Source organism: Ranitomeya imitator, chromosome 9 (assembly GCF_032444005.1).
Source record: "Ranitomeya imitator isolate aRanImi1 chromosome 9, aRanImi1.pri, whole genome shotgun sequence".
Taxonomy (NCBI): Eukaryota; Metazoa; Chordata; class Amphibia; order Anura; family Dendrobatidae; genus Ranitomeya; species Ranitomeya imitator.
This window is the reverse complement of record NC_091290.1, coordinates 86,783,129-86,809,444: the sequence shown is the minus strand read 5'-3', so window position 1 is coordinate 86,809,444 and position 26,316 is coordinate 86,783,129. Positions and strand designations below refer to the sequence as shown.

The 26,316-nt window shown below is 42.5% G+C and overlaps 1 protein-coding gene across 1 annotated transcript in view; it reads right to left on the bottom strand.

The window, feature by feature from the left end:
• PRRG4 (proline rich and Gla domain 4) overlaps window positions 1-26,316 on the bottom strand; it is a 169,269-nt gene that overhangs the window by 42,079 nt on the left and 100,874 nt on the right. The window contains exons 3-5 of the mRNA XM_069738852.1: window positions 11,236-11,399; window positions 10,251-10,293; window positions 7,447-7,579 (exon numbers count right to left, since the gene is read on the bottom strand). Coding sequence (XP_069594953.1) covers window positions 7,447-7,579; window positions 10,251-10,293; window positions 11,236-11,399 — 340 coding nt within the window. The remainder of the gene's footprint in view (window positions 1-7,446; window positions 7,580-10,250; window positions 10,294-11,235; window positions 11,400-26,316) is intronic.

The following is a 26,316-nucleotide window of genomic DNA, read 5'->3' as shown; positions in this document are numbered from 1 at the left end:
TTGTGTGTGCCTTGTATTGTTCATGTTTATCGTACTTGTCTATGTATGCCCCTTTTTCACATGTAAAGCGCCATAATGGCGCGGTTACTAAGCGCGGCCCTGCGCTTAGTAACCCGATGTTTACCCTGGTTACCCGGGGACTTCTGCATCGTTAGTCGCTGGAGAGCTGTCTGTGTGACAGCTCTCCAGCGACGCTGCAGCGATCGGCATCGTTGTCTATATCGCTGCAGCGTCGCTTAAGCCTCCGATCCATATGGATAGCCTGAGTCATAGCCTCCTCCAATGAGCTGGGTGGTGGATGGAGAGCCACAGCATCCTTCAGGTGATCAGACAGTCCTCTCCTAAACTGACATCTCAGCGGACCATCAGCGGAACTCAGAGCAATACCATTCAGCCGAGAGTTTCCCCTGAAAGACTCATGATTGTGTCCTCTGCCACTCTGACCCGGTCAGGCTTCTAAAAATAAGTCCTAAGGCCTCAAAAAATCTGTCCACATACACACATTCAGGGGCAGAATCTGGTAAATACAAAGCCCACGACTGAGGTCCCTTTCGCAGTAAGGAAATGATTATCCCCACCCACTGACTCATCTTCAGAAGATCGGGGTCTAAGAGAAAACAATAACTTGCAACTCTCTTTAAATGTGTGGAATCTCTCCTTTTCCCAAGAGAAGGTATCTGGTAGCCTGACCGTAGGTTCGGGAGATTGCAGTAAGACATCAGTGTTCGAGTCCTCACAGACAGACTGGGAAGAAAATCCCTGCAAAGATTTTACTGTCAGAAAGATCCCTTTGCAGGTGGTTATGAGACGAGGCCAAGGCCCTCTGTTCCACAGACAGATCCTACATCATTTGTGTCAAACTGTCCATTTGATCCGCCAAGGTATGGTGTGGATCCATAGAAGTCAGAATAGAGAAAAAAAAGCAAAATCCCTTTTAAATGTATGGGTCAGTGATAATGTAATGCTGCTGCAGTGCAGTATAGCGCAACCTCCACACAGCGTAACACCACTGAGCAGCAAGCAACACCTGATGGAGAAAAGGTGGTCAGACAAGCCGAGTCAGAAACAGTCAAAACAAGAAGTACCAGAGGTCACAACAATGCACGTGGTCAAATACAAGCCAGAAGTCAGAGCCAGATGGGAGTAGATATAACCGAGATGAGAGACAATAAAACAGGCAGAAGACAAGCCAGGTTACATACCAAAAGGTCCAAGAACAGGGAGTGAACACTAAGACAAGTGGGTAGGCAGGAAAGGGAAGTCACGAGAACCGAATAAACGGGCAGAGGACAAAACACAGTATCAAGGGGTCAGCTGCTAAAACCTGGGAGCATGAACTATCACTGACATTGGTTTGCAGGCCACAGCAGATTGAAATAGCCACACAGTACCCAAAACAAGGCAGAGAAGGTTAACTGCCGCATGAAAAGACTGGGGAGAGAAAAACTAGAAACAAACCCTGGCATGGATCATGACAGTATCTTAATCTATATTTAGATTATATAACCAATACCCCTGTTGGGATGCATTTGAATATTTAAAGTATATTTATTCACTATTAATTTTCTATTATATACAAGTGCTTCTCAGTAAATTAGAATATCATCAAAAAGGTAATTTATTTCTGTTCAATACAAAAAGTAAAAAAAAAAAAAAAAAAAAAAAAATTATATATATATATATCTCATCGTGATTACTCGCTAATCCTGCCCCCTGCACAGTAGCTCCGCCCCCCACACATCACCACACATAATTCCGCCCCCACCACATTACCACACATAATCCCGCCCCCCCAGCACATCACCACACACAATCTCGCTCCCCCACCACATTACAACAGACAATCCCGCCCTCCACCACATTACCACACATAATCCCACCCCCCACCACATTACCACATATAATCCCGCCCCCCCACCACATTACCACACATAATCCCGCCGCCCCACATTACCACACGAGGCTCTGTCCCCACACATTACCACACGAGGCTTAGTCCACACACAAACACTACCACACGAGGCTCTGTCCTCACACATTACCACACGAGGCTCTGTCCTCACACATTACCACACAAGGCTGCGTCCCTACACATTACCACATGAGGCACTGTCCCCACACATTACCATACAAGGCCCTATCCTCACACATTAACACACGAGGCTCCGTCCCTCCACATTACCACATGAGGCTCCGTCCTCACACATTACCACAAGGGGCTCCGTCCTCACACATTACCACACGAGGCTCAGTTCCCCCACATTACCACATGAGGCTCTGCTTGTTATATTATATAGAGTCATTACAAACAGACTATTTTAAGTGTTTATTTCTGTTAAAGTTGATGATTATGGCTTACAGCCAACAAAACCCCCAAAGTCATTATCTCAGTAAATTAGAATAATTAACAGAAAAAAACCTGCAAAGGCTTCCTAAGCATTTAAAGAGGTCCCGTAGTCTGTTTCAGTAGGCTCCACAATCATGGGGAAGACTGCTTACTTGACAGATGTCCAGAAGGCAGTCATTGACACACTCCACAAGGATTTTCTCCACAAGGGTAAGCCACAAAAGGTCATTGCTAAAGATGGTGGCTGTTCACAGAGTGCTGTATTCAAGCATATTAATGGAAAGTTGAGTGGAAAAAGTGTGGTAGAAAAAAGGTGCACAAGCAACTGGGATAACCGCAGCCTTGAAAGGATTGTTGAGAAAAGGCCATTCAAAAATTTGGGGGAGTGTTGTGAATTCTGTTTTCGGGCTCCCTCCTGTGGTCATGAATGGTACTTCGGCTGGTTCTGTCCATGGACTTTCTCTGATGCCTGTGGGTGTTTCTGAGTTTCCTTCCACAGGTGACGAGGCTAATTCATTAGTGGGCTGCTCTATTTAACTCCACTTGGATCCTTGTCCTATGCCAGCTGTCAATGTTGTAGCACTGGTCTAGTTCGCTCCTGGATCTTCCTGGTTACCTGTTTTCTCCAGCAGAAGCTAAGTTTCGCTTTGCTTTTTTCTTGTTTGCTATTTTTTCTCTGCCTGATCCACTGAATTAGGTTCGTCATAAAGCAATCCGAGCGCCAGGAAAAATGCATCCACATCACGCAATGCCGGATCTCCTGGCGCAAGGGAAAATGCCCAGTCTTCAGGGTCACCATGTAACAATGAAATAATGATCCTTACTTGTTGAGCAGGATCACCTGAGGAGCGAGGTTTCAAAGCTAGAAACAATTTACAATTATTCTTGAAATTCAAGAACCTAGATCTATCACCAAAAAATAAATCAGAAATTGGAATCCTGGGCTCTGACATCGGATTCTGTACCACAAAATCTTGAATGTTTTGAACCCTTGTAGTGAGATTATCCATCCAAGAGGACAGACCTTGAATGTCCATGTCTACACCTGTGTTCTGAACCACCCAGAGGTAAAGGGGAAAAGTGAGACAGAACACGCTGCAAAGAAAAAAAAATGGTCTCAGAGCTTCACTTATCCCTCTATTGAGATGCATCAATACTTTTGGCCAGCTGTACTGTTATGATCTGGTGGTTAGAACAAATAGTGGACCTGGTAGTTAGAGCACCAGAAAAGACCTGATAGCACATTAATACAGGACAAGCTCTGGGAAGTGGAACCTCTGCTGACCGCAATCCCTAATCCTATCACGTACACTAGAAATAGCCGTGGAGCGCTCCTATCATGACCTAGGCGCCTCGTCACAGCCTCAGAACTAGCTAGCCCTAGAGATAGGAAAAATAAGCCTATCTTGCCTCAGAGAAAATTCCCCAAAGGAAAAGGCAGCCCCCCACATATATTGACTGTGAGTAAGATGAAATCACAAACACAGAGATGAAATAGATTTAGCAAAGAGAGGCCCGACTTACTAAACAGACAGAAGATAGGAAAGGTCACTTTGCAGTCAGCACAAAACCCTACAAAAGCCACACAGAGAGTGCAGGGAAAAATACCATCCGCACCGACTAACGGAGCGGAGGCGCCCCTCTGCGTCCCAGAGCTTCCAGCAAGCAAGGCAAAATTCACAAAAGCATGCTGGACAGAAAAAATAGCAAACAAGAAAAAAGCAAGGCGAAACTGCTTCTGCTTCTGCTGGAGAAAACAGGTAACCAGGAAGATCCAGGAGCGAACTAGACCAATGCTACAACATTGACAGCTGGCATCGGACAAGGATCCAAGTGGAGTTAAATAGAGCAGCCCACTAACGAATTAGCCTCGTCACCTGTGGAAGGAAACTCAGAAACACCCACAGGCATCAGAGAAAGTCCATGGACAGAACCAGCCGAAGTACCATTCATGACCACAGGAGGGAGCCCGAAAACAGAATTCACAACAGGGGAGATTCACAAGGAGTAGACTGCTGCTGGAGTCATTGCTTCAAGAGCCACCACACACAGACATATTCAGGACATGGGCTACAAGTGTCACATTCTTTGTGTCAAGTCACTCTTGACCAATAGACAATGTCAGAAGCATCTTACCTTGGCAAAGGACAAAAAGAACTGGACTTTTGCTCAGTGGTCCAAGGTGCTGTTTTCAAGTGAAAGTAAATTTTGCATTTCATTTGGAAATCGAGGTCCCAAAGTCTGGAGGAAAAGTGGAGAGGCACACAATCCAAGCTGCTTGAGGTCTAGTGTGAAGTTTCCACAATCAGTGATGGTTTGGGGAGCCATGTCATCTGATGATGTAGGTACACAGTGTTTTAATCAAGACCAAAGTCAGCGCAGGCGTCTACCAGGAAATTTTCAGCATTTCATGCTTCCCTCTACCAATAAGCTTTTTTGGATATGGAATTTTCATTCTCCAGCAGGACTTGGCAGCTGTCCACATTGCCAAAAGTATCAATACCGGATTTAAAAACAACAGTATCACTGTGCTTGACTGGCCAGCAAACTTGCCTGACCTTAACCCCATGCAATAAATAATGCAACTGGAGCACCGACCACTTGTTGAGTGCATTTACTGAACATACATTTCAGTAGGCCAACATTTCGGAGTTTAAAATCATTTTTCAAGCTGGTGTTATAAAGTATTCTAATTTACTGAGCTACTGACTTTTGGGTTTTCATTGGCTGTAACCATAATCATCAACATTAACAGAAAAACACTTGAAATAGATCACTGTGTTTGTAATGACTTTATATAATATATGAGTTTCACTTTTTGTATTGAAGAACCGAAATAATTTAACTTTTTCATGATATTCTAATTTAGTGAGAAGCACTTGTATGTGCATGATAGTCGTGTGTCTTTTTCCTTTTATTATTTATGTCAGAACTAGTATACTCAATCTTTGTAAGTATCTTTTAACTGCTTCAAAAAGAGACGCTGTAAAAAAAAAAAAAAAGCGACACTGGAGGTGTAAAAAAATAACCTTCAGAAAAATCACCACAAACATTTTCCTGAATTGTCGTAAACTGGTTTTCAGGCATTCAAAATACCTAAAGGCAGGAGAAAGAAGCGCAATAGGGTCTTATCCGGTTAAAATGTATTACAAAAGTTAAGGTTCGGCTAACCTGGTTAGGTTGTGATCAAACAACAATTGTAGAGCATATGATCTCAGCTGCTGCAGGTCCATGGGGCCTCAGACCAGACATGAACATAAGTAAAGAAGATTATGGATGTTCCGCGCTGCTGGTGGGTGGAATAGAAAAAACCAGGTACACACAGGAAGGGTATGAGTTGTTTTTTTTTTTGCACATAAGCTAATGGTGAAATCTGCAGCAAATCCACAACAAAATCCACATGAAAACAGTGTACAGATATCCAAAGGATTTCTCACAAAAAAAAAATCTTTTACAAATGTGCCCAATGTGGATACACATTGCATGTACAATGTGTATACATTGTATATAGCATATAGTCATATAAAATACAGTATATACATGAAGTACACATACACACGAGCATAGGCATATTCAGTAAAATCTATAAACACAAATATATTAATCCAAAACATACAGTACCTTTTAGAATTATGGCCAAAGAGATTAACCTTGGTCTCGTAAGACCACAACTCATTTTCCCACATGCTTTGGGCAGACTTGATGTAGGTTTTGGCAAAACACAGCTGTGCTTTGATGTTTTTACTACTGTTACCTTTAATGTTGCAGTAGGCCTCTTGGCAGCCTTCCAGTCCAATTTTCTTTCCTATAGTTCAAGGTAATATCACTGTTGTGCCAAATTTAAGCCACTTCTTGATGATGTCTTTACAGTGTTCCTTGGTCTATCTAATATCGTGGAACTTTTAAAAAAGTACGGATTTCTCTGGAACTGCATGTCCCAACCAGCCCAAATTTGGTTTAATTAGAAAGCCAATTTTAAAATAAGCTGAATGAGGGGTGTGCTGGGATTCTGGCATGTTCTGGAGCGGAGATACGAACATTATAAAACTTTGTGTTAAATTTGGTATGTTTGAGGAGATGGGAGGGTCCGAGGAAACCAACCCCTTTAGTGATGTCACGAGGCTGGGGTTTAAAAGTCTCTACCCTTAACCCAGCCTTCAGTCTGAGTCTGAGTCTTGAGTCTTACCTGAGGAGCCCTGACTGCTAGCCCTGATGAACTGGGATATTTGGGAACTCTGCCTACCTGCATGGTTTTGCCTTGAAATGACCTGAACACATGCAAGTGTTAACGTCTCATTTAATCCCTGTTATTTTTTATAATTACCCTTGTACATGTTTTCAATTGTCTCTTTTTGTAACATCCTTGTAATATTTTGATAAAACACTGCCTTTATGGAGTAAAATATTTAAAATACTAGATTCGTTCTTCCTGCTCCAAAACGTACCCTAAGTCTTCTGAAGGGAATTACGCTACTGTTTTGGGTTAGCTTCGGACCCGTTAATCGAAGCTGGTGGCAGCATATCTTGTTCTGGGTATTTGGAAGTCGTTGTAGCTACGGCCGCATTGATAATTATTGTTCCTGCCTGAGTGGGAGTAGTTATATCGCCTCGCTGCAGTGTGCCCAACAGCCAGTACTTAGCAGGCAGCCTTTCTGGCGACTAATTACCCTAGGTGCAGTACCTAATCTGACCTGAGAGAAAGGGGGGCGCCAGAGAGCTGCAAGTTTTCAAGCGGAACTGTAAAGCGGGATATACATAAATCCCTGCAGTTCGCGGTATATTGTAGAGCAGTGCGATAACTAGAATAAGCCCCTGCTGTAAATCGATAGGTCAATAGCCTGGTGTGCGTTTGTATCACAGTGTAGCAGTGGAGGGATAACTAAGATAAGCCCCCTGCACATGTGATAGCCGTCTGTTGGCCTAAAGTCACCCCGATCCGTGACGTAGGGGTGACAGTCACAGTGTGAATCGTGACAACTATAATGCAATGTTATATTTTGAGTAGCTCTCAAGAGTTCTTATATCAGCCTTGTTCAATACTGTAGGTAAATACATGAACAGTCTCATCTAAACCTGTATGACAGCATGTTGTTACTTACATGTGATTGTGTCTTCTTGGGTCACAATAAATTGTGTACCAATAATAGCCAAGGAGTCCAAATATAACCAGGAATGTTCCTGCACAAATCAGACCAGTGAGAAGCCCAATCACATCAATCTTTAATTCTGTATCTAAGTGAAGAATAAACATGAATAACATTAACATTACTGGCATAGATAGATATAAGATATGGATAGATAATAACTTTATTTACAGTATATATAGTGATGGGCGAACCCGTGAATGTTTCGGTCCAGCGAGTTCGCAGGAACCGTTAAAAAAATGAACAGAACAGAACAGTACCTGAACCGCATTCACAGGAATTGGGGTCCCAAACATCCATTGTTTGCTACCCTGTCATCTGCATGACAGCACAGAAAACACTGCCTCTGATCCGCAGTAAGATCATTATCACCGTTCAGAGAGCCACAGCCCCCACACTGTCAGATGACAGCGTGAGCCCGCAGCTGTGACCAGAGGTAAAACGTTTACCTCCAGTCACAGGCGTCGGCTGATGTGAGTATTCATCAGCTGGTGCCTACGCTATAAATAAAAATTATAAAAAAAAAATGATGCGGATTCCTCCTGTATTTTTGATAACCAGCATGGCAAAACCGACAGCTGTCAACTTTATCATAACTGGCTATTAAGAATAGAGAGGTCCCCATGCCATTTGTTAAAATAATTTAAATAAATAATTTTAAAAAGCGGCATGGGGTTCCCCCCATTTTTAACAACCAGCTAAGCAATAAACAAACAGCTGGGGGCTGGTATTCTCAGGATAGTAAGGGGCCATGGATATTGCCCCCAGCCTAAAAATAGCAGCCATCAGCCACTGCAGAAAAGGCGCATCTATTAGATGAGCCAATTCTGGTGCTTTGCCTAGCTCTTCCCACTTCCCCTGTGGCAGTGGCTAGTGGGGTTAATATTTGTGGGGTTGATGTCACCTTTGCATTGTCCAGTGACATCAAGCCCGTGGTTTAGCAATGGAGAGGCATCTATTAGATGCCTATCCATTAGTAATCCTATAGTTATATTGTAAATAAACACACAGCTTCAATTGATTTTTTTTATTTAAAATAAAGGACTTTATACTGGCTGTGTGTTTATTTACAATACTAGATGGTGGCCCGATTCTAACATATGTATGTATGTATGTATGTATGTATATATATAGCACAGGCCACATAGTATATAGGAGCCATGTAGTATATAGCAGACAAATACTATGTGTTTCGGGTAATTTCGCAATGCATCTCTGGGAACGGAAGCTGGCGGCAGGCGCGAGAGCATCGTCGGACTACGGAAGGTGAGAATAGCAGGTTTTTTTTTTTTAATCATTTTTAACATTACATATTTTTACTATTGATGCTGCATAGGCAGCATCAATAGTAAAAAGTTGGGGACATACAGGGTTAATAGCAGCGTTAATGGAGTGCGTTACCCGTGGCATAACGCGGTCCGTTATCGCTGGCATTAACCCTGTGTGAGCGGTGACTGGAGGGGAGTATGGAGCGGGCGCCGGGCACTGACTGCAGGGGAGTAGGGAGGGACTTATCGGACTGTGCCCATCGCTGATTGGTCGCTACAGCCATGACAGGCAGCTGGCGAGACCAATCAGCGACGCGGGATTTCCGTTACGGAAGTTGCAGACAGACAGACAGACGGAAGTACCCCTTAGACAATTATATATATAGATAACTATAGGATTAGTAATGGAGAGGCGTCTTATAGACGCCTCTCCATTACTAAAGGTACCTTCACACATAACGATATCGTTAAGGATATCGTTGCAACGTCATGCTTTTTGTGATGTAGCAACGATCCCGCTAACGATCTTGTTAGGTGTGACAGCGACCAACGATCAGGCCCCTGCTGGGAGATCGTTGGTTGTGGGGAATGATCAGGACCTTTTTTTGGTCGCTGATCACCCGCTGTCATCGCTGGATCGGCGTGCGTGACGCCGATCCAGCGATGTGTTCACTTGTAACCAGGGTAAATATCATGCCGGGCCGCACTTAGTAACTGATATTTACCCGGGTTACCATTGTAAAAGTTAAAAAAAAAAACACTACATACTTACATTCCGATGTTTGTCTCTTCCCCCTCCCTCAGCTTCCCTGCACTGATTGTCAGCGCCGCTGGCCGTAAAGCAGAGCACAGCAGTGACATCACCGCTTTACGGCCGGCGCTGCAGATACAGTCAGTGCAGGGAAGCTGACGGTGGGGGACTTGACAGACATCGGAATGACCTTACCACTGATCAGAGCCACCGGTGTTTCTCGTGCTGTCATGCAAGAAACACCCCATGTTCGGGGTGCCAAACCTGAAGAGTAACACGGGTAACACTGTCCGTGCCCAAACAGTAGGTGTTTCATACAGATCCTGAACTTTACTGTTCAGGTTCACCCATCTCAATATATCGTGCCAATAGATTCCGCACAGTATAAACCGTTGCAAGAGGAGTGAGAGCCTTGCTCGCATGCTTACAATCTACAAGATGGATGGGTGGATGGGTGGATGGATGGATGAATGAATGGATCTATGAATGGATGGATGGGGTGGGTGGATGGATGGGTGGATGGATGGGTGGATGGATGGATGGGTGGATCAGTGGATGGATGAATGGAGTAGATAATGTAGTTCCAGAAAATGTTCTTATACCCAATTTAATTGAAAACTCCACATGCTCAACAACTAATGTGCCCCAAACCCCACACAGTATCACATCCAGGTAACATCCAATATAACTATAGAATTTCACATAGTAGTATACATTTTTAAAAACATTCTTGTCTTCACCTTCATTTGACAATTTCTTAGAGTAGTCCTTCCAGAATGCGGTCTAAAGAAATAAAAAATGTGAAGATTTTACATGTGAGTCTTAAACAGTCCATTTAAAGCATACTTGTATAAATACTCTTAAATAAGCACTGCAACCTTGCAGCACTGGTGTCCTGGAATCAAATTCCACTGAGAACTGCATCTGCAAGGAGTTTGTATATTCTCCCCTTGCTTGCTGGGTTTCCTCCTGGTACTCCAGTTTCCTCCCACACTCCAAAGACATACTGATAGGGAATCTAGATTGTGAGCCCCAATGGGCAGAGCAATGATAATGCCTGTAAAGCGCTGTGCAAAGCACTATGCAATTAATGGCGCTATATTAGCAGGTAGAAATAAAATAATAATAAAAAGCAAGCTCACCATTTTATGGTTTGCATGTAGACATAATATATAAATCTCAGTGACTTTGTAAATATTGTTATTTTATATTTATCCTGAGAATTCTGGGAGATTTGAAAATAGCGTTCAGATTTGTATATGTAATTAGGTATTTTCATGATACATTACATTATAAATTATCCGAACCTCCATATGGGGTATAAAAGAGAGAGAGGGCACATTCAGATGCTCAGTATTTTATCACAGTATTTATTATCCAAAACCAGGAGAGGAACAATCAGAGGAAAAGTATAATAGAAACACGTCACCAATTCTGTATTTATCACAAACTCCCGGTTTTGGCTTACAAATATTGAGGTCAAATACTGACCAAATACTGAGTGTGAATGTGGCCTAAGGCTGGTTCTTACCCTTTGTTGGCTAACATTTTAGAGCCCATGATAAAAGGGGGAACTTCTCAGCCCCCAGTGGAATCAGGGATGTAGTCAACCTACTGTAACCCTCTCCCATTATTTATTGAGGCCATAAGAGATGCGTGGTCCATGTTAATGGTCTTATCATACATATTATAAGTGAAACATAACAGAATGGTTTATTAAATTACCACTGAACTGTCATCTTCAAAAATCTCCCTGGCTTCTTCATAGTTGCATTGTTCCTCATAACATTCTCTTTCCAGATTTCCAATGGTGAACATCTCAAAGTCAAACTGGTTGTAGTGCAGTCTGCGACCCAAGAAGCTGCTGGCATCCTCCCCACTTCTAAACACTAAAATGTACAGAAGCATGTAGTCTGTAAATGCCATCCATATATATGCGCAGCTGCAATTAGATTGTCTGCATCATCTGATGTCCAGGCTGCCTCACACTTTACAGTTCACATTTCAGATTTGCACTTTAACCCCTTTACCCCCAAGGGTGGTTTGCACGTTAATGTCCGGGCCAATTTTTACAATTCTGACCACTGTCCCTTTATGAGGTTATAACTGGAACGCTTCAACGGATCCCAGTGATTCTGACATTGTTTTCTCGTGACATATTGTACTTCATGATAGTGGTAAAAATTCTTTGATAGTACCTGCGTTTATTTGTGAAAAAAACGGAAATTTGGCAAAAATTATGAAAATTTCGCAATTTTCCAAACTTTGAATTTTTATGCAATTAAATCACAGAGATATGTCACACAAAATACTTAATAAGTAACATTTCCCACATGTCTACTTTACATCAGCACAATTTTGGAACCAAAATTTTTTTTTTGTTAGGGAGTTAAAAGGGTTAAAAGTTGACCAGCAATTTCTCATTTTTACAACACCATTTTTTTTTTAAGGACCACATCTTATTTGAAGTCATTTTGAGGGGTCTATATGATACAAAATACCCAAGTGTGACACCATTCTAAAAACTGCACCCCTCAAGGTTCTCAAAACCACATTCAAGAAGTTTATTAACCCTTCTGGTGCTTCACAGGAATTTTTGGAATGTTTAAATAAAAATGAACATTTAACTTTTATTCCTAAAAAGTTTATTTCAGCTCCAATTTGTTTTATTTTACCAAGGGTAAGAGAAGAAATTGGACCCCAAAAGTTGTTGCACAATTTGTCCTGAGTACGCTGATACCCCATATGTAGGAGTAAACCACTGTTTGGGCGCATGGGAGAGCTCGGAAGGGAAGGAGCGCCGTTTGACTTTTCAATGCAAAATTGACAGGAATTGAGATGGGACGCCATTTGGCGTTTGGAGAGCCCCTGATGTGCCTAAACATTGAAACCCCCCACAAGTGGCACCATTTTGGAAAGTAGACCCCCCAAGGAACTTATCTAGATGTGTTTTGAGCGCTTTGACCCACCAAGGGCTTCACAGAAGTTTATAATGCAGAGCCGTAAAAATAAAACAAATTTTTTCCCACAAAAATTATTTTTTTAGCCCCCAGTTTTGTATTTTTCCGAGGGTAACAGGAGAAATTGGACCCCAAAATTTGTTGCCCAATTTGTCCTGAGTGCGATGATATCCCATATGTGGGGGGGAACCACTGTTTGGGCGCATGGGAGGGCTCGGAAGGGATGGAGCTCCATTAGGAATGCAGACTTAGATGGAATGGTCTGCAGGTGTCACATTGCGTTTGCAGAGCCCCTAATGTACCTAAACAGTAGAAACCCCCCACAAGTGACACCATTTTGGAAACTAGACCCCCTAAGGAACTCATCTAGATGTGTTGTGAGAGCTTTGAACCCCCAAGTGTTTCACTACAGTTTGTAAAGCAGAGCCGTGAAAAAAAACAAAAATTATTTTTTAGCCCCCAGTTTTGTATTTTCCCAAGGGTAACAGGAGAAATTGGACCCCAAAAGTTGTTGTCCTATTTGTCCTGAGTACGCTGATACTGCATATGTTGGGGTAAACCCCTGTTTAGGCACACGGGAGAGCTCGGAAGGGAAGGAGCACTGTTTTACTTTTTCAACGCAGAATTGGCTGGAATTGAGATCGGACGCATGTCGCGTTTGGAGAGCCCCTGATGTGCCTAAACAGTGGAAACCCCCCAATTATAACTGAAACCCTAATCCAAACACACCCCTAACCCTAATCCCAACAGTAACCCTAACCACACCTCTAACCCTAATCCCAACTGTAAATGTAATCTAAACCCTAACCCTAACTTTAGCCCCAACCCTAACCCTAGCCCTAACCCTATCGGGAAAATGGAAATAAATATATTTTTTTAATTTTTCCCCAACTAAGGGGGTGATGAAGGGGGTTTAATTTACTTTTATAACGGGTTTTTTAGCGGATTTTTATGATTGGCAGCCGTCACACACTGAAAGACGCTTTTTATTGCAAAAAATTGTTTTTGCGTTACCACATTTTGAGAGCTATAATTTTTCCATATTTTGGTCCACAGAGTCATGTGAGGTCTTGTTTTTTGCGGGACGAGATGACGTTTTTATTGGTAACATTTTCGGGCACGTGACATTTTTTGATCGCTTTTTATTCCGATTTTTGTGAGGCAGAATGACCAAAAAACAGCTATTCATGAATTTCTTTTGGGGAAGGCGTTTATACCGTTACGCGTTTGGTAAAATGGATGAAGCAGTTTTATTCTTCGGGTCAGTACGATTACAGCGATACCTCATTTATATCATTTTTTTATGTTTTGGCGCTTTTATACAATAAAAACTATTTTATAGAAAAAAAATTATTTTTGCATCGCTTTATTCTCAGGACTATAACTTTATTTTTTTGCTTATGATGCTGTATGGCAGCTCGTTTTTTGCGGGACAAGATGGCGTTTTCAGCAGTACCATGGTTATTTATATCTGTCTTTTTGATCGCATGTTATTCCACTTTTTGTTCGGTGGTATGATAATAAAGCGTTGTTTTTTGCCTCTTTTTTTTTTCTTACAGTGTTTACTGAAGGGGTTAACTAGTGGGCCAGTTTTATAGGTCGGGCCGTTACGTACGTGGCGATACTAAATATGTGTACTTTTATTGTTTATTTTTAAATTTAGATAAAGAAATGTATTTATGGGAATAATATATTTTTTTTTTCATTATTTAGGAATATTTTTTTTTATTTTATTTTTTATTTCTTATTTTTTTACACATTTGGAAAAATTTTTTTTTTACTTTTTTACTTTGCCCCAGGGGGGACATCACAGATCGATGATCTGACAGTTTGCACAGCACTCTGTCAGATCACCGATCTGACTTGCAGCACTGCAGGCTTCACAGTGCCTGCTCTGAGCAGGCTCTGTGAAGCCACCTCCCTCCCTGCAGGACCCGGATGCCGCGGCCATCTTGGATCCGGGCCTGGAGCAGGGAGGGAGGTAGTGAGACCCTTGAAGCAACGCGATCACATCGCGTTGCTGCGGGAGGCTCAGGGAAGCCCGCAGGGAGCCCCCTCCCTGCGCGATGCTTCCCTGTACCGCCGGCACATCGCTATCATGTTTGATCGCGGTGTGCCGGGGGTTAATGTGGCAGGAGCGGTCCGTGACCGCTCCTGGCACATAGTGCCAGATGTCAGCTGTGATAGGCAGCTGACACCTGGCCGCGATCGGCCGCGCTCCCCCCGTGAGCGCGGCCGATCGCGTATGACGTACTATCCCGTCGGTGGTCATAGGGGCCCACCCCACCTCGACGGGATAGTACGTCTAATGTCAGAAAGGGGTTAATGGATGAAGGACCACCACATCAAATCCCTGTTATGGCCAGCCCAATCTCCAGATCTGAACCCCACTGAAAACCTCTGGAGTGTAATCAAGAGGAAGAAGGATAGTAACAAGCCATCAAACAAAAAAGAACTGCTTACATTTTTGTACCAGGAGCCGCATAAGGTCACCCAAAAGCAGTGTGAAAGACTGGTGGAAAGCATGCCAAGATGCATGAAAGCGGTGACTAAAAATCTTCCCGAGTTAAAACATTAGTATTGTTGTTTCTAAATGATTATGAACTTGTTTTTTTTTGCATTATTTGATGTCTGCAAGCAATGCATTTTTTTGTTATTTTGACCATTTCTCAATTTCAGAAAAGAAATACAAAATGTATTGCTTGGAACTTCGGAGACATGTTGTCAGTAGTTTATAGAATAAAAGAACAATTTACATTTTACTCAAAAATATACCTATAAAGAGAAAAATCAGACAAACTGAAACATTTGCAGTGGTCTCTTAATTTTTGACAGAGCTGTATATATATGTCTGTAAAATGCAATGTGTGCATATGTACAGTATATCACAAAAGTGAATACACCCCCTCACATTTTTGTAAATGTTTTATTATATCTTTTCATGGGACAACACTGACGATATGACACTTTGATACAATGTAAAATAGTCAGTGTACAGCTTGTATAGCAGCGTAAGTTTGGTGTGCCCTCTAAATAACTCAACACACAGCCATTAATGTCTAAACTGCTGGCAGCAAAAGTGAGTACACCCCTAAACGAAAATGGCCAAATTGTGCCCAATTAGCAATTTTTCCTCCCCTGTACCATGTGACTCATTCGTGTTACAAGATCTCAGGTGGGACTGGGGAGCAGGTGTGTTAAATTTAATGTTATCGCTCTCACACTCTCTCATACTGGTCACTGGAAGTTCAACATCGCACCTCACGGCAACAAACTCTCTGAAGATCTGAAAAAAGAATTGTTACTCTGCATAAAGATGGCGTAGGCTATAAGAAGATTGCCAACACCCTGAAACTGAGCTACAGCATGCTGACCAAGACCATACATCAGTTTAACAATACAGGTTCCACTCAGAACTGGCTTCGCCATGGTCGACCAAAGAAGTTAAGTGCACGTGCTCAACATCATATACAGATGTTGCCTTTTCAAACTAGACATAATAGTGCTGCCAGCATTCTTGCAGAGGTTAAAGGGATTGTGGGGTCAGCCTGTCAGTGCTCAGACCACACAGTCGCACACTGCATAAAATTGGTCTGCATGACTCTCATCTAACATAGTAACATAGTTAGTAAGGCCGAAAAAAGACATTTGTCCATCCAGTTCAGCCTATATTCCATCATAATAAATCCCCAGATCTACGTCCTTCTACAGAACCTAATTGTATGATACAATATTGTTCTGCTCCAGGAAGACATCCAGGCCTCTCTTGAACCCCATCACCTTCTCCCCATCTCAGAAGTAAGCCTCTTCTAAAAATGATGCACAAGAAAGCCTGCAAGCAGTTTGCTGAAAACAGACTAAGAACGAATTACTGGAAACATGTGATGTGGTGCAAGCAGTTTGCTGAAAACAAACAGACTAAGAACATTGATTACTGGAAACATGTGATGTGGTGTGGTGAGACCAAGATAAACTTATTTGGATCAGATGGTGTCAAGCGTGTGTGGCAGCAACCAGGTTAGGAGTACAAAGACAACTGTGTCTTGCCTACAGTCAAGCATGGTGGTAGGAGTGTCATGGGTTGGGGCTGCATGAGTGCGGCGGGCTGTGGGGAGCTACAGTTTATTGAGGGAACCATGAATGACAACTTTTACTGTGACATACTGCGGAAGAGCATGAGCTCCTCTCTTCGGAAACTGTGCCGCAGGGCAGTATTCCAACATAACAACCACAAACATCTCAAAGACAACAACTGCTGTGCTAAAGAAACTGAGGATAAAGGTGATGGACTGGCCAAGCATGTCCCAAGAGCTATACTCTATTGAGCATCTGTAAGGCATCTTCAATCTGCATGTGGAGGAGCGCTAGGTCTCTAACTTCCACCAGCTCCGTGATGTTTTCAAGGAGGCCAGGCTCCATAAGAGTGGCTCTTTAAGTGTGCATCAGAAATATGCCAGAAATGGACCAGAAGTGAATAGAAGGTACGAGTAACCACTGTTATTAAATGTACTTCGTTTTTCTTTTTACCCACACTTACTCTCACCATGCTTACCTATGCCCTTGCAGTTTTTGCTCCACTAATCCTCACTCTTCTTCGCCATCACCAAATCCAGCTGACCTCCTCTGCTAACTAGTTCCTCAACTTCAGATCTCTCCCCTACTAAAACATAAAACAGCCCGGCCACTCTCCTTCTCCCACCTGCTCTTTATCTCTCTGCTTCTCCTCCTTGCTGGTGACATATCTCCCAATCCTGGGCCCCCCAAAGTTGATACTTCCCATTAATTCACGCTCCTATCGCTCCCTACCTAATATAAACTACCAAAATCTTTCATACCTAAAACCCATGTCCTTGATGTTAACCTCTCTTGCTCCCTCTCTCTGGATCAGTCTGGAATGCCCGCAATAAGCTCAATGTGATTCATGACCTCTTTACCTCTCGCAATTTTTCCTTCCTGGGCCTCACCAAAACATGGCTGACACCCTAAGACTCCTGGCAGCCTCCACTTTACCCGCACTTCTCACCCTGGCAACAGACATGGTGGAAGAGTGGGTCTTCTCCTTTCTACCAACTGCACCTTCAACTCAATCCCACCTCTATCCTCCCCTCTTTTGAAGTCCACTCTGTCTGCATCTACTCTCCCTCCAACCTCCAAGTGGCCATCATATTACCGACCTCCAGGCCTGACCACTGCCTTTATTGACCAGTTCTCCACCTGGCTTCTTCACTTTCAGTCTACTGACACTCCCACCATCATCATGGGTGACTTCAATATTCCCATTGACACTGCAGTCAGCATTCTCCAAACTCCTGTCGCTCATCTTTTGGACTTACTCAGTGGTCCTCCTCAGCCACCCACACAGATGGACATACATTAGACTTGGTGTTCACCCATCTCTGTTCCCTATCTACCTTTACAACCTCCCCTCTCCCTCTATCTGACCACCACCTACACAGGTTTTCCTCACTGGCCTCCTCACCTGTCACCCATGTCCAAAACCTAGCGCACCCCCACAGAAATCTCGCACTTCTAGACACTCTCTGACTATTATAACACTGACATATATATATCTTCACTCTATGACACAGACATTGCCACTACTTTCTACAATGCCACTCTCGCATTGGCCATCGACTCGGTCTCACCTCTCATGCATAGCAGAGGGCGACAAATCAATAGACAACCATGGCACAATAACATCACTAAAAAGCTTTGGCAAGTGTCAAGGGTTGTTGAGCGGCGTTGGAAGAAAACACATTTGCAAGACGACTTCATCGAACTCAAAGCAGCAACAGTCGCATTCAAATTAGCCCTCACCTCTGCTAAACAGGCCTACTTTACATCCCTTATATCTTCCTTATCCTATAACCCCAAACAGTTATTCAACATTTTTAACTCCCTCCTCTGCCCACCACTACCTCCTCCGACTTACCTAATCTCTGACGAGGACTTTGCTACGCACTTCAAAAATAAGATGGTCAAACAAAGACTTGCCTTGTTTGGTCTACCACAACCCCTTTGTATACCAAACGAATGTCCTTACACCATAACCTCTCTCTCCCCAACATCACTGAAGGGGAGCTTAATTGTCTCCTCTCCAAATCACACTACTTGTGCACTTGGCCCCATCCACCTCCTCTCCAACCTCACCCTCACACTTACCCCATCACTAACCCATCTATTCAACCTATCACTATCTTCTGGTACCATCCCCTCTGCTTTCAAACATGCCACAATCGCACCTATCCTCAGAAAGCCATCCCTCGACCCAACCGCTTTGTCCAGCTATCACCCCATATCGCTGCTCCCATTCACTTCCAAACTCCTTGAGCAGCACGTACATACTGATCTTTTCTCTCGCTTTTCATGTAACTCTCTTTAACAACCTGCAATATGGCTTCCGGTTCCCACTATTCCATGAAACTGTTTTGACCAAAATTACTAATGACTTACTTACAGCCAAAGCTAACAGACAATTCTCTTTACTCCTCCTTCTAGACATGTCCTCTGTCTTCAAAACAGTTGACCACTGCCTCCTACTACAGATCCTCTCTTCCTTTGGCGTTAAAGTCATTACTCTATCCTGGATATTGTCATACCTTACCAACCGCACATTTAGCTTCTCCTACTTCCACACTACCTCCTCATCCCGCCTTCTCTCTGTTCGTGTCCCTCAAGGCTCTGTTCCAGGAACCCTACTCTTTTCAATATAAAACCCTTGGTCTGGAACAACTCATAAAGCGCTATTGCTTCCAGTATCACCTACAGGTGTGTCATGGATCGCTGCTCCGTGGTGTCACTTATTCGTCACGTGCCTGCTCTCACATGTGACTTTGGGTTGTGCCTGCAAGTGTTAATCTATCTCCCCAGTCTCCGTCCAGCATTCAACCTCTGTCCTATGCTGTAAGGGGAGCATAAATCACACACCGACCCAGGCCACACACCCGCTCATACGCGCTGCCACCACTCATCGAATACATTGGCGGAGTCCCAGAAATAACTAATAAAAATATGTTTATCACTCATAAGGCTCACACACCTCTAGGCTATGGATTCTTTAGAACATTCAAGGTTCAACCTATTAAAGGTTTATACTTTAGTAGAAAAAGGTTCAATGCTTACAATAAGAAAAAGGTATAAAAATATGATAAAAGACATACAACGTATGCAAAACAGTATCAAAATAAACAGAAGAAAACTTACAGAAATCATCTAACTTGTAGTCTGCTTTCTGCTCTCTGAGGGGGGGGGCGAGTGTAGTTGTGGAACACATCAGCTTTTCAGGCTGCCCTCATCATGTGAACACAATTCTCTGTCTGCAGCCTAAATTTATAACTTTGGTCTGAGGTCAGGTTTCTAGACCAGCCTCCCAGGTTAATATCATAATTGCGGTCTGTTTGATTGGGCATGGCCGCTCTACCAATGAATATATATTCTTTTCCTTTTTACGTCACCACTGTAATCTGCTTTACGGCCGGCCGGCGCTCAGTCAGTGCAGGGAAGCAGAACGCCGGGGGACGCGACAGACACCGGAATGTAAGTATGTAGTGTTTTTTTTTTTTTTACATTTACACTGGTAACCAGGGTAAACATTGGGTTACTAAGCGCGGCCCTGCACTTAGTAACCCGATGTTTACCCTGGTTACCAGTGAAGACATCGCTGAATCGGCGTCACACACGCCGATTCAGCGATGTCTGTGCGAGATCCAGCGAAGAAATAAAGTTCTGGACTTTCTGCTCCGACCAACGATGTCACAGCAGGATCCAGATCGCTGCTGCATGTCAAACACAACGATATCGCTAGCCAGGATGCTGCAACGTCACGGATCGCTAGCGATATCGTTGTTAAGTTGGCCAGTGTGACGGTACCTTTACTCTTCCCAAGGAAGTACATATTAACACCTAGGTGCCACTGGCCTTCAGGACAGATGCTACATTATAACTTGTCGCACATATAACCCTAGACAGATGTCAGATGTCACTACACACATATAGTTATATATAATATACTAGGTGGCAGCCCGATTCTAAAGAATCGGGAGTCTAGAATCCATATATACTTTATTTATTCAAATGTAAGAATAATACAATTAATAAATAATAGTAAGAAAGAACAAAAATAATAGGCAGTATATGGAGAAAACACCAAACAAAAGTTCAAAATTGGTGTGAAAATGTCACTGAACCACTTCACAACTAAATATATATAGTTTTGGTAAATGGTATTATCATTTTTTTGACGAAATTCGTCAGGAGCTTGAAGAGCAACGTCACTGGGCCCGCCTCCACGCAGTAGAAACTTGCTGTGAGGTAAAAATTCAAAAATCACACCAAAATGGCGGGCGGAGTGTGTCACAGTACGGCACGTTTCTGATTGGTCGCTCGCAGCAGGCGGCAACCAATCAGACACTGGACACTGTTGACGTCACTTATCTCCGGACATTAGCTCCGGACATTATCTCCGCACATTATCTCCGCACATTAGCTCCGGACATTAGCTCCGGACATTATCTCCGCACATTAGCTCCGGACATTAGCTCCGGACATTAGCTCCGGACAAAGCCACGGAAGTTGGCAGAAATTGCAGGAAGTAGTATTCTAGGCAATTAATCTCCGGACATTAGCTCCGGACATTAGCTCCGGACATTAGCTTCGGACATTAGCTCCGGACAAAGCCACGGAAGTTGGCACAAATTGCAGGAAGTAGTATTCTAGGCAATTATTATATTAGATATACACATATTTCACCACAAGGTGCTTCTCACAAAATTAGAATATAATCAAAAAGTTAATTTATTTTAGTTCTTCAATACAGAAAGTGAAACTCATATTAGATAGAGTCATTACAAACAGAGTGATCTATTTCAAGTGTTTATTTCTGTTATAATGTGGATTATGGCTCACAACCAATAAAAACCCAAAACTTATTATCTCAGTAAATTAGAATACTTTATAACACCAGCTTGAAAAATAATTTTAAAATTCAAAATGTTGGCCTACTGAAATGTATAGCACTGAAGTATCCCCACAGCAATGGGAACAATTAAAGGCACAACTCAATACACAGTAATTATACACAACCCTAACAGCTTCCCCCTTGAGAGGGTGAGGCTGATAGCGGCGAAACGCGCATCGGGGTGCGTGCTGAGGTCCATCTTGCACTGGGTGAGACATGCTCTCTTTATGCTCCTATGACAGGGTCTTTATATTTAATATCATTACGGCTTAAATTTCATCATTACCAATGAGACCTTGATTACTATAACTGATTTCCCTGTGAGAGGGAGTAATAAGGGTTAACGCCACAGAAGGCGATCTATATACAGGGATATCTCCCCTTCAGATTGGCATGTAGGAGAGCAGTATGTCGGTATCTTGTCTACAATAGAACTACAATCTTATATGGTGAAAATTGGTTGTGCGGTGTACCTCAAAAGTTCTGGTGTCTTTTTTGCACTTTTGTGTTTTGTGCACTTTCATTATTTTGTCATGTGCTTGTATTTATCAATTTTTAAACTGTTTTTTTGTTATAAATAAAAGTTTACCTATTTTATATATAAAAAAGCTTCTTTTGGTTCTCTTGAATATGAAACAACCCTAACAGCTAATTATAGCAAAAGGGAAAGAAGAGTATATTTTACCAAATATAAATTTTATTAAAGTAGAATACAAAAATAAATAAATAAACAGAATCTTACTGTGGAAGCAGAACTATAGGGGAATGGCAACAAATTATGCAAAACTCACAACCAGTAGAAGAATAATTACAATATTAAAAGCCAATTCTGCATGTGCAAAAAAAAGAATAGTTATGGACAGAAATCCATAATTGTAGTATAACCGGTCACTCAGGTTGAGGTGTGAATAGTGCTTATAGTTCGCTGCATGCCTGTACTGAATATCAGTGCTCAAACTAAGGACCGTGTAGCTGCACAAGAATGTAGATCACTAACCAGATATATCATAATAAGATGCTAAAATAGTGCAAAGAAAGTGCAGAGACAATGCCATAGATAGGCTAAAGTGCTGGAATATGGCTGAAACCATCTTACTGGTGTGATGTGTTTAGTAGAGCCCCAGCCTGCCGTCCCACAGTTATACGATAATTATGGATTTCTGTCCATGACTATGCTTTCTTTGCACATGCAGAATTGGTGATTAATATTATAATTATTCTTGTACTGGTTGTGAATTATACATAATTTGTTGCCAAAAGGGACAAAGGAGGCGACTTGCTTAACCCCTTTCTGCCAGCTAACGGAATAGTACGTCAGCTGGCAGTATCCCTCAATTTGAGGTGGGCTCCGGCGGTGAGCCCACCTCAAAGCCACGACATGTCAGCTGTTTTTGACAGCTGACATGTGCCCGCAATGGGCGCGAGCGGAATTGCGATCTGCCTGCTCCCATTAACTAGTTAAATGCCGCTGTCAAGCTCAGACAGAGGCATTTAACAAGTGCTGCTGCCGCGCACCGCTGATCCCCGTCACGTGATCGGGGATCATCGGTGCATTGCCATCACAACCAGAGGTCTCCTTGAGACCTCTGTGGTTGTTGAAGGCAGATTGCTATTAGCGTCACCCTGTGGACGGAACAAAGCAAGCCTGTAATTCTGCTGCATAGAGGTGATCTGTGCGTCACCTCTATGTAACCGAGGCGATGGAGTTGTGGATGCTTCTAGCCTCCCATGGAGGCTATTGAAGCATTCCAAAATAAAAAAAATGTTTAAAAATATAAAAAAAATATAAAAGTTCAAATCACCCCCCTTTCACCCCAGTCAAAATAGAACAAAAATAAAATCAAACCTACACATATTTGGTATCGCCGAGTTCAGAATCGCCTGATCTATCAATAAAAAAAGGATTAACCTGATCTCTAAACGGCGTAGCATTAAAAAATCAAAACGCCAAAGTTACGTTTTTTAGTCACCGTGACATTGCATTAAAATGCAATAACGGGCGATCAAAAGAATGTATTTGCACAAAAGTGGTATAATTAAAAACATCAGCTCGGCAGGCAAAAAAATAAGCACTCACCCAACCCCAGATCATGAAAAATAGAGACGGTACCGATATCGGAAAATTGCGCAATTTTTTTTTAGCAAACCTTGGAATTTTTTTTACCACTTAGATTAAAGAGAACCTAGACATGTTTGGTGTCTATGAACTCGTAATGACCTGGAGAATAATAATGGCTGGTCAGTTTTAGCATTTAGTGAACCTAGAAAAAAGCCAAACAAAAAACATGTGTGGGATTGCACTTTTTTTGCAATTTCATCACACTTGGAATTTTTTTCCTGTTTTCTGTTACACGACATGGTAAAACCAAAGGTATTGTTTAAAAGTACAACTCATCCCACAAAAAACAAGCCCTCACATGGACATATTGATGGAAAAATAAAAAAGTTATGGCTCTGGAAAGAAGTGCAATGAAAAACCTAAACGAAAAAAGCTCCAGGGGCTAACGGATTAAAAAGCAATCCAGAAAAAAACACCATTTTTCTGCTTCATTTGCTTGTTGGCACTGCAGAATACATCCAGATCATTTCCATATGACAACGCTAAAAATCCATCTATTTAAAACTGTGGTTTGTCCGTCACATGGATCACATATAAGTGCACTCAACATTATGCCATTTCTGGCCTCCATTTAAATTTTTTGGCAGTGTGTTAGAGAAGTTATTGACACCAGTTTGCTGTTAAAAATAGTTACCTACAGGCCATCTATTTAAAACTGTGGTTTGTCCGTCACACGGACATGCTATGTGCGCACGTTGCAGATTTGCATGGGGAGATTTCTGCACAGATTCTGCATCTCTTGATAGAAAACGCAGTGTAAGTTCTGCGTGTTTTTTATGCGGATTTGATGCGTTTTTGATGCAGATTTTCATGCCGATTTTCATGCATTTTTGTAGATCCATAGAGCTAAATAAAGATATATTATAAACAAAAAGAATTGTGATGTCATTTCCTTGTTCATCCTCATCAGACAGATACCCTCATTAATATTAAATAAAGACACACACACACCAGCCTATGTAGGATCATTTACATAATTAACCTACATATGCTGTAACAAAAAAGCAACTATCAGAAATCTGCGTGAAATGCAGTTTATTTTTCACAAATTGTAAAAAAAAGTTGCATGGGCTCCCACATAATTTTCATAACCAGCTGAGGGCAGATGTTACAATTCTGGGAAGGAGCCTATAGCCATAAAGGTTCCCAGGCTATTAATATCAGCTCACAGCTGTTTGCTTAGCCGTTTCTGGCTATTTTATAGGGAACCCCAGAAAAAATTGATATATGTTCCCCCTATGAAATCGAACCAGCAAAGGCTTTGCAGACAGCTGTGGGCTGATATTAATAAGCTGGGAAGGGGCCATGGATATTGGCACCCTCCAGGCTAAAAACATCAGTTCTCAGCCACCGCAGAAATGGTGTATCTTATAGATGCACCAATTCTGGCACTTAGCGTCGCTCTTCACACTTTCCCTGTAGTGGTGGCAAGTGGGGTTCATATTTGTGGGGTATGTAGTCACCTTTGCATTGTCAGGTTACATCAAGCCCACAGGTTAGTAATGGAGAGGCGTCTATAAGACATCTATCCATTACAAACCCCATAGTTACATGGTAAATAAAGACACAGCCAGAATAAAGTCCTTTATTTGAAATAATCACAGACTCGTTTATTGAATCTTAGTTTACCATACTTACTGAATGCCTAATCCCCAATGCTCTTGTCTGCAACAAAATTAAATAATAAACCAATATATAATACTCTGTCTGATGCAGTCCATTACCGAGTATCCCATGACGATCTCATGTGTAGAAATAAAGAACTTTGAGAACTTTCCCACGCAGTGGTGCCGTAAGTGAGAGCACCGGAGATGATCAGCTGATGAACTCTGGTGAACTGTCATGGCAGCGCAGTGATACACTGCAGGAGCGATTGTCTCCTGTCCATGTATCGCCAGAGGCCGGGTAGAGCGGTCACATCCCACGATGTGACTCTTCTAAACGTGAGATCGTCGTGGGACACTCATTATTAAATGGACTACGGTGGACAGGGAGTATATGTTGGTTTATTATGTTTTATTTCTTGCAGGAGTCGGGGATTAGGTGTTTGGTGAGTATGTATTGTGTATGCAATTATGTAAATGTTTAAATTTTTTTTACAGTTGAACACAGGCGCTGGATAATGGGACTACAGCACTTTCCCATCATTGGCTCATGCTGTCACAGTTATATGGGATAAGTAGTCCCATCAGATGACGCCTGGGAACAGACACACACACAGACACACACACCCACAGACACCTGCACACAGACACCCGCAGACAGACACACACACCCGCAGACAGACACACACACCCGCAAAAACCCACAGACAGATGCACACACAGACACCCGCAGACAGACTCACACGCAGACACCCACAGACACACACAGACACCCGCAGACAGAGACATGCACATATTCTCCACTCACACATATTCTCTGCCCAAAAACATATTCTCTGCTCACACATAGTCTCCACCCACACACTCTTCATCCTTATAACATCATTTCCTTTCTGCAGCGCTTTTGGCACGCAAATCCACAAACCTTTTTACACATGCAGTTTGGCTGCGGAATTGACTGACCATGTAAATCAATGCATGCAGAAATGCTGCAGATCCGCAAATAGAATTGACATGCTGCAGAAAATAAAACGCTACGAATCAGAACAGAATTTTTAGCAGCATGTGCACACCAATTCTGGATTCCTATTGATTAACATTGCTTGAGCAATCCTTTGCAGATTTGGTGCAATTCCAGGCAGCAAAAATGATGCGGATCTGCAACAA